This window comes from Oculina patagonica, chromosome 8, assembly GCF_052425735.1.
Source record: "Oculina patagonica isolate OP01 chromosome 8, crgOcupat, whole genome shotgun sequence".
NCBI lineage: Eukaryota > Metazoa > Cnidaria > Anthozoa > Scleractinia > Oculinidae > Oculina > Oculina patagonica.
The window spans coordinates 25,107,201-25,122,774 of NC_135765.1; the positions used below are offsets into that span (position 1 = coordinate 25,107,201).

The 15,574-nt window shown below is 39.9% G+C and overlaps 1 protein-coding gene across 1 annotated transcript; it reads right to left on the reverse strand.

The window, feature by feature from the left end:
* Positions 1 to 158: 158 nt before the first annotated feature.
* On the reverse strand, positions 159 to 15,552 carry LOC144663567 (calpain-5-like). Its single transcript, XM_078524564.1, has 13 exons — positions 15,133 to 15,552; positions 11,649 to 11,786; positions 10,459 to 10,667; positions 9,517 to 9,709; positions 8,492 to 8,575; positions 8,277 to 8,386; positions 7,432 to 7,509; positions 7,144 to 7,324; positions 6,330 to 6,446; positions 4,925 to 5,121; positions 4,083 to 4,216; positions 3,258 to 3,397; positions 159 to 2,809 (listed from the first exon to the last, which is right to left on the reverse strand). Exons 1-13 carry the CDS (start codon positions 15,295 to 15,297, stop codon positions 2,627 to 2,629), a joined length of 1,929 nt encoding a protein of 642 aa, XP_078380690.1. The 5' UTR covers positions 15,298 to 15,552; the 3' UTR covers positions 159 to 2,626.
* Positions 15,553 to 15,574: the final 22 nt, after the last annotated feature.

The following is a 15,574-nucleotide window of genomic DNA, read 5'->3' on the forward strand; positions in this document are numbered from 1 at the left end:
GAGTTTGTGACATGTCCGGCTGCAACGCAGGCTTAATTTAACATAGTTGGCGCAAAGAAAAGGTTTTTTTTTTCAATTCCGAAGTGATGTCCGTACCATTATATTCTTACTACATGTTGTTATGCTTTGCACTGCACATTGACGACATGTACAAACAGTATTTAAAACTAGTCGATTTATTTTACTTTATTAATCATTACGTAAACCACTAACTGTAACAAAATTTGATTTAGGAGCACTTTCTACGAGGTGGTAGGAAATGCAGTCCCTGAATTTCTAGAATTAAAACACCACTTTTACAAAATTCCAAAATAATCCGAGCTCGTCTACATTATATCATTATCTACTTCCATACTTTATTTCCTAACTACCAACTACCATTCTACAAAACCAAAACCATCACTTTGTAAGTTTCTTTTGATCTAGAAAATACTTTAAGCTTTTAAAAGTTACTTTATAAATAGATGACAGTACCCACACCCCCTGTAGCTGAAAATAGATGCCGCAATTCAAAAATGCACTTTTACGTATCTAGTATATACTTGTTTCTTACTGTTAACTATGTAGAAATAGCTACGTTTCTAACACATTTCCGACCCTAGACAAATTGTCCGAAATAACACCATATTCACACTAAACCTTAAACATGTTTTAAACATGGTTTAAATGTTGGTTACTGCAGTTTCAGTATCGACTTGAATGTCCCAATATAAATGAAACTAGCTTAAAATGTGGGTTAATTGGTGTATAAGTTGCACTAAGTTCTAAAGCCCTAAAAGAAGGGTAGCTTTTATCAGAGTATACAACAGTATAATAAATAAAGGCGGTTCTACACTGTAGGCTATTTCGGTACCTACAAACCTGATACCGTATTTACTCGAATAAGCGCCGCGGCGCTTATTAAATTTTTCGCACCTCAAGTGCGGTGCTTATTCGGGGGCGGCGCTTATTTAAAATTTGCACTCCTCAAAGAGTCTTATATTTTACGGTTATCGAAAGTAGCATCTTCTGATTGTCAGTATTCGTCTAATCTGAAGTGAGAAGTGGCGCTAGCTGTCCTAGCAAAGTTCGCGGCCTTCACAACATTTACGTATTGTAAGAATGTTTGATAGAAAACAAATGGGCGAGCAGGAAAACCATCACTGTAAACTGTAAAACATCGCTTTTGATGAAACGAAATGTCCAAGTTTGTATTAGAGTTCCTTTTAGTGCAGTTTTTAGAAAAACGGATTTCCTCGAATTAGCGCCGCATCGGGACTGCGGCGCTTATTCGGGGGCGGCGCTTATTAAATTTTTGTCCGAAATGCGGCGCTTATTCGAGGGCGGCGCTTATTCGGGGGCGGCGCTAATTCGAGTAAATACGGTAAGTTGTATTGTTTTAGTAGAAATTTGTCGTGGTCTAATAGTACAAATGCTTACAGCTTGAAAAATATTATTTTCATTATTCTATTCCACAACTGGATTAAGTAAAGTTTGCTTTGTAAAATTGATTTAAGAATAAAACTGATTTACAACAACATATGGGCGATTGAAAGCCATAATGGATCGAAAGAAAATTATCTATCGTAAGTTCCTTCTGCTTATATAGATCTCCGTTTGGAATTGCTATTACATTAATACTACACGGCAAAAATTGACCACGCTAGTTCAAATTCAGGGACCTCAAGGATCTTTCCTCTACGAAAAATGATTAAATGGGCTAGGTAACCCTATTTCCAACGAGAAATTTTCATGAAAGAATTTAATGTTATTGTTCATTAAAGTTCGTGGGCAAGAATCACTAGAAACAGCGTAACCTACATGTAGCCCATTCTAATGCTAAGTTAACAAACGACTGATCTCGTGCGCCTAATTCTTTTCCCGCACCAGAGAAAACTTTGATTCAACCGTAAAAAATTAAATTTATGACGTACATGTAGCTCTACATAAACCAGTGAAGTTTCCTGATTGGCTGTTGCTAGGTTTTGAATTTTCACGTGCAAGTAACAACCAGTCAGAGACTACACGGATCAGAATGGGATTATTTGACTGCGATTTCAAATGTATCTCTAGATGCGAAGGTTCGGCCCACGAAGACAGAAGTTTGTTTTTCTCAAGCTAAGCTTATTTAGTCCAACCAGCAAACACGTTCTTACGGCTTAAGGTCTCACTAAAGCTGGTTTTCACTATCAACGAGTCGTAAGAGCGCTTACAACCTAGTGAAAATCGAAAATCGGAGTCGTAACGGTGTCATAAGCTCACGGAATCGGAGTCGGAAGAATCAAAATGTTTCTATGTTCTTCCGATTCCGCTAAGGACTCCATCGCTTATGATCCAGTGAAAGCAAGATTCACGAAGTCCCAAGCAGAAGCAGAAGAACAAACCAATCACAGGACATTCAAGTATTTCCTTTCTGCTTGCGACTCCGACAATTAAGTTTTCACTGTATTATAAGCGACGGAGACATACGCGGAATCGGAAAATCGCTTACGATACGACTCCGTCGGTTTAATTTTTACTAGACCGTAACGCTCTTCGCTTTTGATTCCGATTCCGATTCCGATTCCGATTCCAACTCTATCGCTACTGAAAACCAGATTTAGGCATTACGTATTCATTGCGAACCTTAATTTGGAATTGCAAATTATTAGATAGCCATAAGGTCTAGGTAACTTTTCACTTCCACCGTGACAGCACCAGGCATCTTGACCTGGTGATTTCGTCTTCGTCCCATGAGCTGGTGAGTCTCGGTCACGCTTTTGTTGTTGATGTCGATAGGTATCTTAGCTTGACCCATGAATGAATCCCAGAACCAGTTCGAGTCCCACACCTAATTAAGGCACAACGAGATAGAAGTCACGCAATGATGGTTGTATAGATCGCTACACCGTAAAAGTCGTCATCTGGGGGCAAACATGGCCCAAAATACGATACGTTAGTCCGTCAAAAAAAAAACCCTTTGTTGTAAGGGAATTTGAAACGGTTAATCTGATTGGCTAGATTTAAATTCTCTTTGTTAAAAACCTAGCCAATCAAATCATGTGTCCCCAGAGCCACTTGTTCCTCGTGCCCCAGGTTCTGCCGGCCAAGAGGGACAAGGGGCTCTGGGGACGAGAATGGAGGGTAACATGCCTTACCCAAGAACACGACACAACAAGTTGTGGTTCGAACTTCGACCTGTTGATTTGAAATCCAACGCTCTAACCCTTACCACCCGTTACAAAACATACGTATAACATGATAATGACACAGCTCAGATCATCCTGTAACAAACTTACTTGTATAACCAAGCGAGTTTTCTGAGGTCTCCTGACGAAAAACAGGGCGCCAGTGTTCCACTGTGGGTTGAGTGAGTCCTTCTGCACAGGAGTCTTAACTTTTCGTCCTTCGCAGCTGATCGAGGCGTAAGGATCAGGCGCTGAAATGATAGTGGTTCCTTTTGATTGGTTGAAAATGACAAACCCACAAGCTTATCTATAGTGTTGTATGACGCAGCGACGCAGATTGCTAGTTTGTAAACAAACTGAAGAAAACTGCAATATTTCTTTTTAGTTTCTGAGCTCGAGGTTGTGGCCTTAAACTTATAGTTTTCTTCAATCCTCTGAAATAAGCACACGTTTTGCTATTCCTAACATACTTTGGTTGTTTTACGTCCGCACAGTGCGCGTTTCGCGAGAAGTACGAAGCGTACAAAATGTCCGCATTTTCCAAAACTGTAGATTTTCGGGGATTTCCCCCATTTTAGGCGGATATCGTGACACGTGACATCTTTTGACCAATCGCTGGCGAGCAAAAATATCTGATAAATTGTTAAACTAATCAAATATTTCCAGGTGATCCAAAACTTAAAGTTGCCCAACGCACTTTCTGATTATAAACGAACCCAGGCAAATTCTGAATAAGCGGACTCTAAATTTGCGACCAAATGAGCAGATAAACCCAAAAGTTATGTCCTTCTATCTTTGGAGGTCTACGGTGTTGGGAACGACGTCCTTTGCAATTTTATTGCCAAAGTATCTGAAATCCTGGACAAAACTAGAGACAAAGCTCTTCTAGTGGGTTCAATGCTAAACTACTGACAACATGAAAGTTTTTTTCCTTACTCATCGACAGCCTGCTTGTTTTCTGAAGTCCAGTAGCTGATTTGACAGTAACGGAAATGACGCAAACTGGAGTGCGACAATGAGGAAAGCAGCACCAGATTTTACTTCCGGTTGAGTGCTCCTGGTTCAGAAACCTAAAAATATACAAAGGAAGAAACGCGGAAATGTTAGAAAATATGTGTGTAATTCCTTTTTAACTAACGCATTTTGGCTCAAGGGGGATAACTAATGGTGAAAAAGGAATTCTGCTCAGGGAGTTTCTAAATTAAATTCAAGAAAATATTACATGTACACATAAATACTACCTTTTACAAGATATGGAAACGGGATGGACACTTGCATAGACTCATTCTCGTCCCCCAGCCCTTTTCGTTTCTCTAAGTCGGCGGGGCCTTGGCACGAGAAACGAAGGGCTCTGGGGACACAGGATTTCCAGTCCTAGATTCTAGGACTTCCGATCTTCATGTATACAGTCAAGATATTTGAAAAAAAAAAAAATGTATGAGAGAGTCGTTGTGTTTTTTACTTCCGTTTAAGAATTCTTTGTTTTAAACAGCCAATAAAAAAAAAACATCGAATTAATTCAAGAAGCGAATGTCCCAGGAGCCTTTTGTTACTCGTGCCAAGGCTTCGCCGGCTAAGAGAAACGATTAGGGCTATAGGGAAGGGAATGGCATAGACTGCATAAGGCCCGCATTTTGCGCCAGTTCGTCTTCCCATTGGGATATGGGACTGAGAAGAGACAAGCTCGCGGGCGAATTAATCGGAGTTTAGCGTCTCACGCATCGACATTTCAAAAGAAAACGAGACGAAAAAAAGACAGTTTGCGGTCTAATTCTTACATTGCTTTTGAAGACTTCTCAGTGAATATTCTCATCAGGAATTGTCCGGCCTTGTTTGGTTCGTATGTTGATGGTATCACCACATATCTGCCTTTGCTCAGATGAAACTTGTTCACCACTTCTCGAGCGTTGATGAAAATCGAGTCGCCAGCCTTTTGAAACATCGTGTGTATGCGATACTTGCGGTTTTCCTCCACCTAAGGAGAAACAAGAAAACTGTAAACAGACAGACAGACACAGACAGGCAGACAAACAAACAGGCAGACAGACAGACAGGCAGGCAGGCAGGCAGGCAGACAACCAGACAGACACACAGACAGAAAGGCAGGCATGAAAGTAGACAGAAACGCAAGCAGACAGGCAGGCAGCAGGGCTTCAAGTGGCCTCCTGCCAAATAATAGGGCTAAATATAGGGTCCTTTTTTTTCAAAAATACAGGGCTAATGTAGGGAAAGTTTTAAAGAAGTATAGGGCAATATAGGGATTTTGAAAAGTATTTTCAACATGTATGGAGCAAAAAGAAACGTTTTGTTGATCTTTATAGCCTTATAGCAGTCACACTTAATACACTAACTGGTTTGTTAATTACTTGACAGAAGTAAATCACTGCCCTTATTGAGGCCTTCCAAGGCGTAAGGGGGTGTCCCATTGCTTCTGAGGACCGATGTCCCCTAACCAACTGCTGTAAATGTTGCAGTTGTCGTTTTTTTGTTATAGATCGTTATGATTGTTTGCATCCGTTTCCCATAATTTTAAGTTCTTTTTTGCTGCATCTTAGCAGTTTGTGTCAGGGTTTAGTCATTGATTAGAGTCAGATGTTCATTAAACCTGTGCCTGGCTTGGGGGTCCTGGGAAATTTTTTAACAATCTGAGCACTCAGAGATGCCATTTGCTGCACTTTGGGTCACTAGCCATTTTGGCTAGTAATAATTTCAAGCATCTTGGTACATGTAAAAGGAAACTGGTCACTAAAGGTTATCTAGACTGAGAGCAAAGCTAGCCTATACAGCTGTAACATGCACATTGTACGTGTACCGTATTTTCTCGATTAAACGCCGGGCCCCGAATAAACGCCGGGTCTCCAAGCTGTATTTGAAAATAAACCCTTTAAACAATTATTATAGATTTAATATGCTTTAAAAATAATGTCTAATTATATAGCTGTCAAAAATAATGAATAGAAATCATTTCTTAGAAACATAGGGCCTGAAAAAACTCCTGGAATCAAATAAACACAGGCCCTTTTGGGCCAAGTTTGAAATAAACGCCGGGGGCGTTTAATCGAGAAAATACGGTATGTGCACAGTTCACGCATACTGTATCAAACGCAAACTGTAATAAGGTCTAGCACAACGTATTTTAATACTGGCCGTTGTAATGTTACCCACGTTAACGTGAAACTGTACCTTCATAACAAAATAACCGATTGTTAGATTCTCCACTCCACGTTCTTTTTCCTTTCTTGTGTCCTCCTGCATCAAAGAAACCATTACCTCGCCCTCTTCTTTGACCGTGAAGGCATACTGAAAAAAAAGTTGTTCTAATATTAATTGCTGCAGAACCAGAGCCAAAGCTAACACATTTTGGGAAATACCAACAGAGGTAAACAAGGGATTGAACCAATCAAAAAAACACAAACATGCAACTTGTGTTAGGGGGCGGAGAAATAAAGCTGTCGGTTTGTTATGAACGGAAAGCGCGATACGATTCATAAAATTTGCGAGAAAAAAAATGTAAAACTATAGAATCTAACAGCGCTCTTAAATGAAGGTTTAAAGTGGGACACAATTTTTTTTCACTTTTTGGGATTAAATGCAGCTAGAAGTAAGAACACGGCTCATTTAGAACAATATCTAATCGCATGCACGTTTTAAGTTTTCGATTGGTGCCTTTCTTACCCGTTCTAGGCGAAATAGCGACACAAAATGACCACATTTTGTGTACTTTGGAGAAATGAGATACTACCGTTATTTTTTCTTGTTTATATTGCGAACTGAACGCTGTAATAGTAATAGTTTAGCTTAAGCAAGTTTTTACACTCATTTTTCAAACTAAGCGCTCATTTTTCACTAAGCGTTCTCCTAGACATCGCCGTCGACATTGCCTAAGCTCCCAGTTTAATCTGGACCAGGTTGTGCATCACCACCCTGGCACATGAAATTGATCCCTTAAACAGACAATCTTCAAAAACGTTATCAGCATGGAAGGGCGCCACAGTACCTGCGGATTCTTAAGGAAGGTGCTTCTATTTTCAACACACCCGCCTGCAGTTGAACCTGCAGTCCATCGATAGTTGTGCTTGAAGACGTGCCATCTCTTTGACAGTGAAAAGAATGACGTGTTGATCACGTGACACATGGTGGAATTGGTGAAGAACGTGCAGAAATCCTCAAATGCCATCCTACAGAAACAAGGATTAACAGCGTAGAAGGTTTCTGTCACACTTAATTAGTAATTAATGTCAAATCAGGTCAATGGCGATAACAGACATAAAGGAAGTTCACTCACCAAAATTCTCCATCATTCTCAAAGACAATTCCAAGCTTTTCTCTGTCGCTTGCTTTTAGTTTTTTCCATTCCTCTGAGCTGTTAAAAAGAAAAACAGAGATATACAATGAACACTACTGATGAGATAACACAAACATGTGTTATGTGATGACAAGAAAGCCATCTTTTTACTTAATTAGCAACAGGCCAGACCAAAGGAAAAAAACAACAACAAAACAAAAGGAAATACTAAACTGTAAACAGAAACAAAAAAAAAAAGAGATTGAAACTCAAGCAGCCAACAGAGCTAAAAAATATCAGCCATACACTACTCAGATGGCGATATTGAGCCAACCTGGAAAGCTGGTACTCTCAGTTTTGTTCGCTGTTTGTAATTCCAATGCATAATTATGCAAATTAGAGACTATTCAGATGTCATGACAAGTGACCACAATGAGACACATACGACAATACTCTCAAAATTAATATAATTCTAATCAGTACTTTACCATGATGAATAACCACAACATTCTTTGTGACATTAGTCAGAAGAGCGGTTTTCACTTGAGTGTCAAAATTAATTTGCATTAATTTTGCTTTGATTTTGCATACAGCTATACTAAGTGATTGGTTTAAAAATTTTGGACCACATTTTCAAACAATCAAAAGTCAAACAAAAATCAATCATGGCTCATTCCAACATATCTTTGCACATTTCGTGTCTGCTACATGTATTTACTTCAGATTTTGGTTGTTTCAACAGATTGTGTACATTCTGTGTGACTGGCCAGTGTGATAACTTTGGTTTTGGTCAGTATGACGCTCATTTAAAAACTGCTCTAAATAAAAAAAATAATAATTATTACTCGTCACTCCATGGTCCATTCCACTCCTTTTGTCCCCAGGGATTCCTCAGACGGATCATGTACAGATGTTGCCGATTGAACAGACTGAAGAGACCTTCGCCAATAGTGACCTGAAACAAGCAAGCAGTAATTAAAAAATACATCAAATTCACATGTAAAGACATTTCAATTTATTTAAATCAATTTTGCTAATTCCGTGCATATTGTACATGTACCTTCTTTACAGCTGTGACACCATATGCATGTCCCATCACTAAGCCGGTTTCTGTTCGCTTTTCCATCTCATCTCTATTTTTGATCTACAAGTGAAAAAAAGAAAGAAAAATGAAACAGTACTACATGTGTGGTGTACTTAAGCAAGTCCAGGGCTTAAAAAAAACTTAAATTCCAGCTTGCTATTTTTACAAGCAGCTTTTAAATTCTGCTTGCCTAATTAAGGCAGCTGCATGCTTGCAATGGTTTACTTGTTTACAATTTAGTCAGCAGACAGTTTGCCTGTAATATACCATTGTAGGTCTGCAATGTGTGCAGAGAGCTAGATAATATTATCTACCATCATAGGTCTGCAATGTGGGCGGAGAGCTGGATAAAATTATCTACCATCATAGGTCTGCAATGTGTGCAGAGAGCTAGATAATATTATCTACCATCATAGGTCTACAATGTGAGCGAGAGCTAGATACCTTATTATAGGAATATAACGAAGCATTTTAACAACGCGAACAAAATTCACGCGTAATAAAATTAACGCGAATTTAGGAAAAGTTCTGGTCATGACAAATGCTTATGGTAAAAAAGTTAACATACATAAAATTAACGCAAATTTTTGAAATTGGCGTTAATAACATGTATCGTTAATTTCCTATAATAAGGTAATATTATCTACCATCATAGGTCTGCAATGTGTGCAGAGAGCTAGAGAGCCTTGGAGGAGAACTGGGGTGGGACGAGGGCAGGAAAAAAGAGGGCAGTAAGTGGGATTCTGAAGGTGGCGGAATCCAGGAGAAATCAAGAGAAATTTCACAATAAAAAACGCAAAAGGCGAGAACCACTAAGGAAAGGGGTGGGAACCATGAGTAAATGGTACATATAGTGTGAAGTGCTAAGACACTCTCCACAGTAAGATGTAAAAGGTACTTGCCCAGCAGGGCAGTCTACTTGTCAAAAATGACAGGAGGCACTGCTTGCAAACACTTAAGTTCATAACTCATTGTAAGGTCATGTACTCTGGGGAACTTACTCTTATTGAAGCACTGATCAGCGACTTTTCCTTCATTGCCCTCTCCATACTCTTAAACAAGGCTTGCCTCTTGTCCAGATCTTGACTGTAGCCTCCATCCTTGAGGTTAATAGACTCACACACTCCCCCAGTGAAATCTACTAAGGCGTCACCAGTATTACCTGCTTCAAGCGCCTCGTATGAACCAGCCAACCTGGAAAAATGGCAACAACACATCTTAGTTAGAGAAATATCTAGTAACATAGGCATGCAATGTGTGCATAAGATAAAATCATATTATCTAACATCATAAGCCTGCAATTTGTGCAAGCAGTTACTTTGAGGTTACTGTTGTTAGGGGCTACTAATTTTAGATTTTAGCGAGTTGAGCAAAATCGCTAAATTTAGTACTCACTAAAATTTGTCTCGGTCAGATTTAATACTCCTCAAATTAAGTCCCCCCCCCCCCCCACCCCAAAGATAAAAAAAGAAGGGAGCCAGTTAGATTCTGAAGGTGGCAGAATCCAGCAGAAATCAAGAGAAATTTTCCAACATTTTATAATAAAATAAGCACAAAGGCGAGAACCACTAAGGAAAGGGGCAGGAATTGTGAGTAAATGGTACAAGAGCCATGAGGTTCAGACACTCCTGTCCCCAGGGGGGGTACTTGCAGTATACATGACAGGGAGGCCCGACGTATTTTTTTGGGTTGAAAATTTACACCCTTGGTATTTTTTTGGGTCAAGAGATCTGTCATAACGAGGTGCTAGGTCTTGTACTTTTTGGGGTAAAAAAAATTTTGATGCCAGGTATTTTTTTGGGTGTAAAATTTCAGACTCATGTATTTTTTTGGGTTCCCAATATGAGGCTCCGTCGGACCCCACCGTCATGTATACTGCAAGTACCCACCCTGGGCTCCTGTCCCCCTCCCCGCTACCATGTAGGCACTCTTCTTAGACTTACTTAGCATAGGCCTTTTCAATTAAAGCACTCCAGAACTCATTCTTCTCAGTAGAGTGAATGTAGACCAACTTGCCACCAATTGTGGGCAACAAGTCATCAATGACGACTTCAGTCCATTGGCCCTGGCGGAAGAACCGGAACCTGAAGATTCCCTGATAATTTCCAACATTCTCAGGGTCCCACTCCTGGTGTTTCATTTCCGGGATAACCTGAAGAAACATAAAAGGGAAATGAAAAAATCTAAAAAAAAACATTCATTTACTTTTATCTCATAAATGTTGCAAAACTTCAAGATGCACATACAACTACAGTCAACTCTCTCTAAAATGGACACCGTCAGGACCGGCTCCAACTAAGTGTGAGAGGTGCCCATCTTATAGGGAGTAATTAGTTACTGTAAAATAACTGAAAAACGCCAGGGATTGGACCAACACCAGGTGTCAGTCTTAAAGAGGTGTCTGTAAGAGAGAGTTACTGTAATCACACTTTTCCAACACTAAGCCAGCTCATCGACAAACCCAGCTGGCTTTTCTGGCCTTGGCAGCTCCAAATTTTAACTAAGTATTGTTTTGTTTTCATGTGAAATTTCAGTCCAATTTAAGTTCTTTTTCAGCCGGTGAAAATAGCCGGCCCTTAACATTATCCCTGCCTTTCCCCAGCAACAACTTTTCTGTATCCCTTTTACACTACTGCACTAGGTAGAGGCACACTGCAAGTTGGAGAAAAGCATCTTGCAGTAAACACATTACACAATGACCCTGACTAGAGCTCAAATTTAGACTACATGTACTTGATCCAGATAAACTACTTAAATTGCCATTTACATGTAGTCCATCATGTCTGGTTCAAGTTCTGGCTTTGACTAGCCTGCATAGAAAGCGTTTCCATGCGAGCAAAGTGCTGCTATGTGTCGCGCGCGAGCAAATATTCTGGCAAAGAGCGAAAGATTCTGGCCGCACAAAAATTGGGGCAAGAGCAAAAAAAGGGAAAGGAGGGGGGAGGGGGTGGGGAACCCCACCCACCTTCTTTTCCCTTTTTTGCTCTCGCCCCAATTTTCGCGCGGCCAAAATCTTTCGCTCTTCGCCAGAATATTTGCTCGTGCGTGACACATAGCAGCACTTCGCTCGCACAGGAACGCTTGCTACGCAGGCTAGGATTTGACGTACAAAATTATAAGGCGAAATACAAACCTTCTCTAACAGAGATGGTTCCAGGGCCAGTGACGAACATGCTGCTACAAACCAACAGTTACCAAGTTTCCCTTGTGTGACATCATGACTACTCATTCCATCCACAAACAGTTTTGGAGGATCAGGTGTACAAATGTCCTATGTGGAAATTAAAAAAAAAATACTTACTATACATGATAAAAATAATAGAATGATTATAATGAAGCCACCTTGAAATGAATTTCACTGATCAGTCTCAAAATACAATGTTCACAGTCACCCTATTTTTCCATGAAGTCATAGAGATCGTTGAGTTCGAGAGGGGCCACCATCTTGGTTCATGAATGCGAGCAAAAACTGAGGAGATTGCAAAAAACCCTATGGGTAGGGTTGTGGGGTGTTTATTGCATGGGGGTGGATGAGAATTTTTGCACTCTCCCCAGATTTCACTCGCGTAAATTATGAAACAAGATGGTGGCCCGTCTGACTCAACAATCGATCTCTACGACTTCATGGAAAAATATAGGACTGTGAACAGTCTAGTCTCAAATTTACATCAGTTGGCCTAGCAATAAGAAAAGGAAATAGGGAGGATTCTAACATTTTTTTTTGTTCCTCAATATGTATATTATATCAGGTGTTGGTGTGATGATGTATAACTGACAAAGGAAAGTGGTTTAAACAATTTACACTTCATGTACACTTAAGGACGTTCCCACTAATTGTTTATGCGCATCCCTACTGCGCACGTAATTCATGTCGCAACGCCATGCCACGTCATACTTTGAGCGCGCGCACTGAGGAAAAATTTCTAAAAACATATAGGGTGAGTTGCGTTCCGCTAGCTTCGCTTGTAATTTGCTCTCTTAAATGGTCGGTGACCCTACTTTTTTCTAAATGGATCACTTTTGTTAATTAATATCTACGTTTTGCGAGAAAATGAAAAAAATCTATCGAGTGGAAGTTTGATTTTTTTGTCACATTGACGATTTGAACTCCACTTTTTGAGTTTTCCTTTTTGCCGTACAACAGTTTCAAATGCATTTTTTCAGGGTTAAATTTAACAAAAAAAGATGGCAAAACTAGGAATTCTTTACGCAACAGACGCACTTCTACAAAATGTGACTAAGATCGTTAGCCTCCGTTTACTCATCTTCGATATTTTTTAACTTTAAACCCTGTAAACCATGCTGAATTACGTGCACCAATTTTTCAAAATCAGGGTAGTTTTCCACACGCTTTTTCTCTGAAATGAAGTCGGTGACCCCAACTTTTTTTGCATTTCTGACAGAAGTAACTCATTATCTGACCGCAGCAATGAAATTAGAGAAATCTATCGAATAAAAACCGTCTGATTTTACATTTATGCTGATACCTCTGAAAAAATCTTATTAATTACCAATTAATTTTTTTAATTTTGCTGACGGTGTATTCGGAACTTTTCTTTCACAAACGATAAACAAAGGAAACCTTTCGTTCCTCAAAACAATGAAACCAGCTAAAGTTTAAGGGTTACAGGACTAGCCCTAATGCAAAAGCTAACCCCAAGGCCTAGGGTTGGGGTTAAGGTTTCAAGTCAGGGTTACAGGCTTAGCCCTAATGCAAAAGCTTAACCCTAACGCAAAAGCTTAACCCTAGCGTTTCAAGTTAAGTTTAGCATCAGAGTCAGCCTTAACCCTTAGATTGCATTTTTCTTGCAGTAAGCTTTCACGCCAGTTTGCTCAAAGATTTCCTAGTTGCTCAAAGTTCCACAAATACAACATCAATTGAAAGTAAAATAACAATGCAATATTCACCATTGTTTTAATATTAATTCAGGGCTCTTTGATGACAAAGCAATATATGTATAATTTTAATTGAATGAGCAGAAATGTATATAATTAGAACTACTTGTATACCCCAAGGTAAGCCTTTTGAAGAGTTTTTTTTTTACCCTGCGACAGAGTTTCCTTTGATAGGCAAGGTATTTTTTTTGAAAATGACACTTAAAATAAATAAAAAAAGTATAAACTCATATGTTGTAAATTAACATGAAATGAACAATAACTGTGTTTCAAGCTTGTGACAGCTTGTGAAAGCACCATGGATGCACATGCTCTCACAATACTTAGGGCCTGATTACATGAGCCGGGCTGGCCCGGCTAGCCGGGCTGGCTCGGTTTGCCGAGATCTCGGCACGTCTGTTAAACGCAACAAAAATCAACTTTGCGATTACATGACAACCGGGCCAGCCCGGCTAGCCGAGATCCCGGTATCGCGATGCCGGGATCTCGGCTAGCCGGGCTGAAAATTTTCCATGTAATCGCGTTCACCGGGCCAGCCCGGCTAAGCGGGCCAGCATTAAATTTCTCTTCCGAGCACAATATCCGACTAAAAAATCAATGCTACTCCTTCTAAATAGGATGTAGAGGTAAGGTAACCTATTTAGCTGCGTAAGTGCAAAAAATTAACCACCAAATTGCTGGAAAAAGGTGATCAAGATCATTCGTGCTCTGATCATTCATGCTGAAACCGGGCTGAAAGTCATCTCGGCAAACCGGGCCAGCCCGGCTAACCGGGCTCATGTAATACCGAGCTGAAAGTCATCTCGGCAAACCGAGCCAGCCCGGCTAACCGGGCCAGCCCGGCTCATGTAATCAGGCCCTTAATACAGTTGGAAATTAATTCATACAATGGCCACCATCTGGGGTAGAATTAGCAGGCCCCTTTATAGAGCTGGCCATTGAAGGGAATTCAAATAAGGGAATTCAAATTTAGATCGGCAAATGGTCAGGACAAAAAATCCTGGCTGTTAAAAAATGGCCCTGTTATAGACAGGTGGCCTATTGTGGGGGTTTTACTGTATTTATTTAACATTTTTCTAGGACAGGATAACAAGACAGCGTATACGTAATGAACGCACAGTACTTAGCTTATAGAATTAGCTAGTACACGTTTACAGGTCTGTCTTTGCAAGACGCAGGCATATGGTCGACTCTATTGAATTACAGATCGATAAAATACGAATAAACAACATAAGTAACATGGGTACAATAAAGATTCTAAAATTTCCTTAATGTAGGCGAGCAGAGTAAAACAGTATTGACAGCTCAATTGGGGGTGTTTACTGAATTTTAAACAGCTCCCTGCCACACCACGGAGCAATATTGTAGTTGGTTAAACACATTAACCTAATTGAATACTAACGTAAATTGCCATCAAAATATGGAAGTTCTTGGCTGAATATTTGGAGACGATATGAGAAAATAAAGGAATTTTAGAATGCAAATTTGATTCGAAGAAGTAATCGCTCTCAAGCAACCGACTGTGCAACGAAACATTCAAATGTATTCAATAACACTATTATTCGAAATGAAATTGAAATGGATCCCGCTTAGGTTTTGTAAAGGCATAATTCTCGTATTATTCCAAATACGTTTGATATGTTAGGAAATAAAAACGATCAAGGTATAAATGACTAGTATATCTGCAAAAAATTAAGAATAAATCGTCGTGAGAGTTTTACCTTTGGCCTTTTCCATTCAACAGGCTCGGGAGGTGTCGCTCGGCTAAAATACAGCGATTTCGTCTCTGGCGGGAATTCTGGATCCACGAAGAGCCTTTCATCTTTTTCGCATTGCGCCTTGAGCTTGCTAAAACGTTGGTTTTTATAATAATACAACTTAACCATGTTGCTCTTGGAAAGAACTTTATCGCACAGCCACGTTTATATTACTCCCAGGTATTGTGTTGTCGTTCCTATGAAAGAGTTCTAGAAGCCTCGTAACCATTCGCGCGGAAATATTGAAATGCGCACACAACCTGGGTACGGGTGCTTTGGTACTTACCTTTCGGCCACGAAAACCGGAATTTCCGGTTGGAATGCAAATGACAGGATAACTTTCCGGGAATTCCGGTTAGAACTGGCGGACAACTTGTCCTGCGATTCCGGTTAGGACGAACCGACT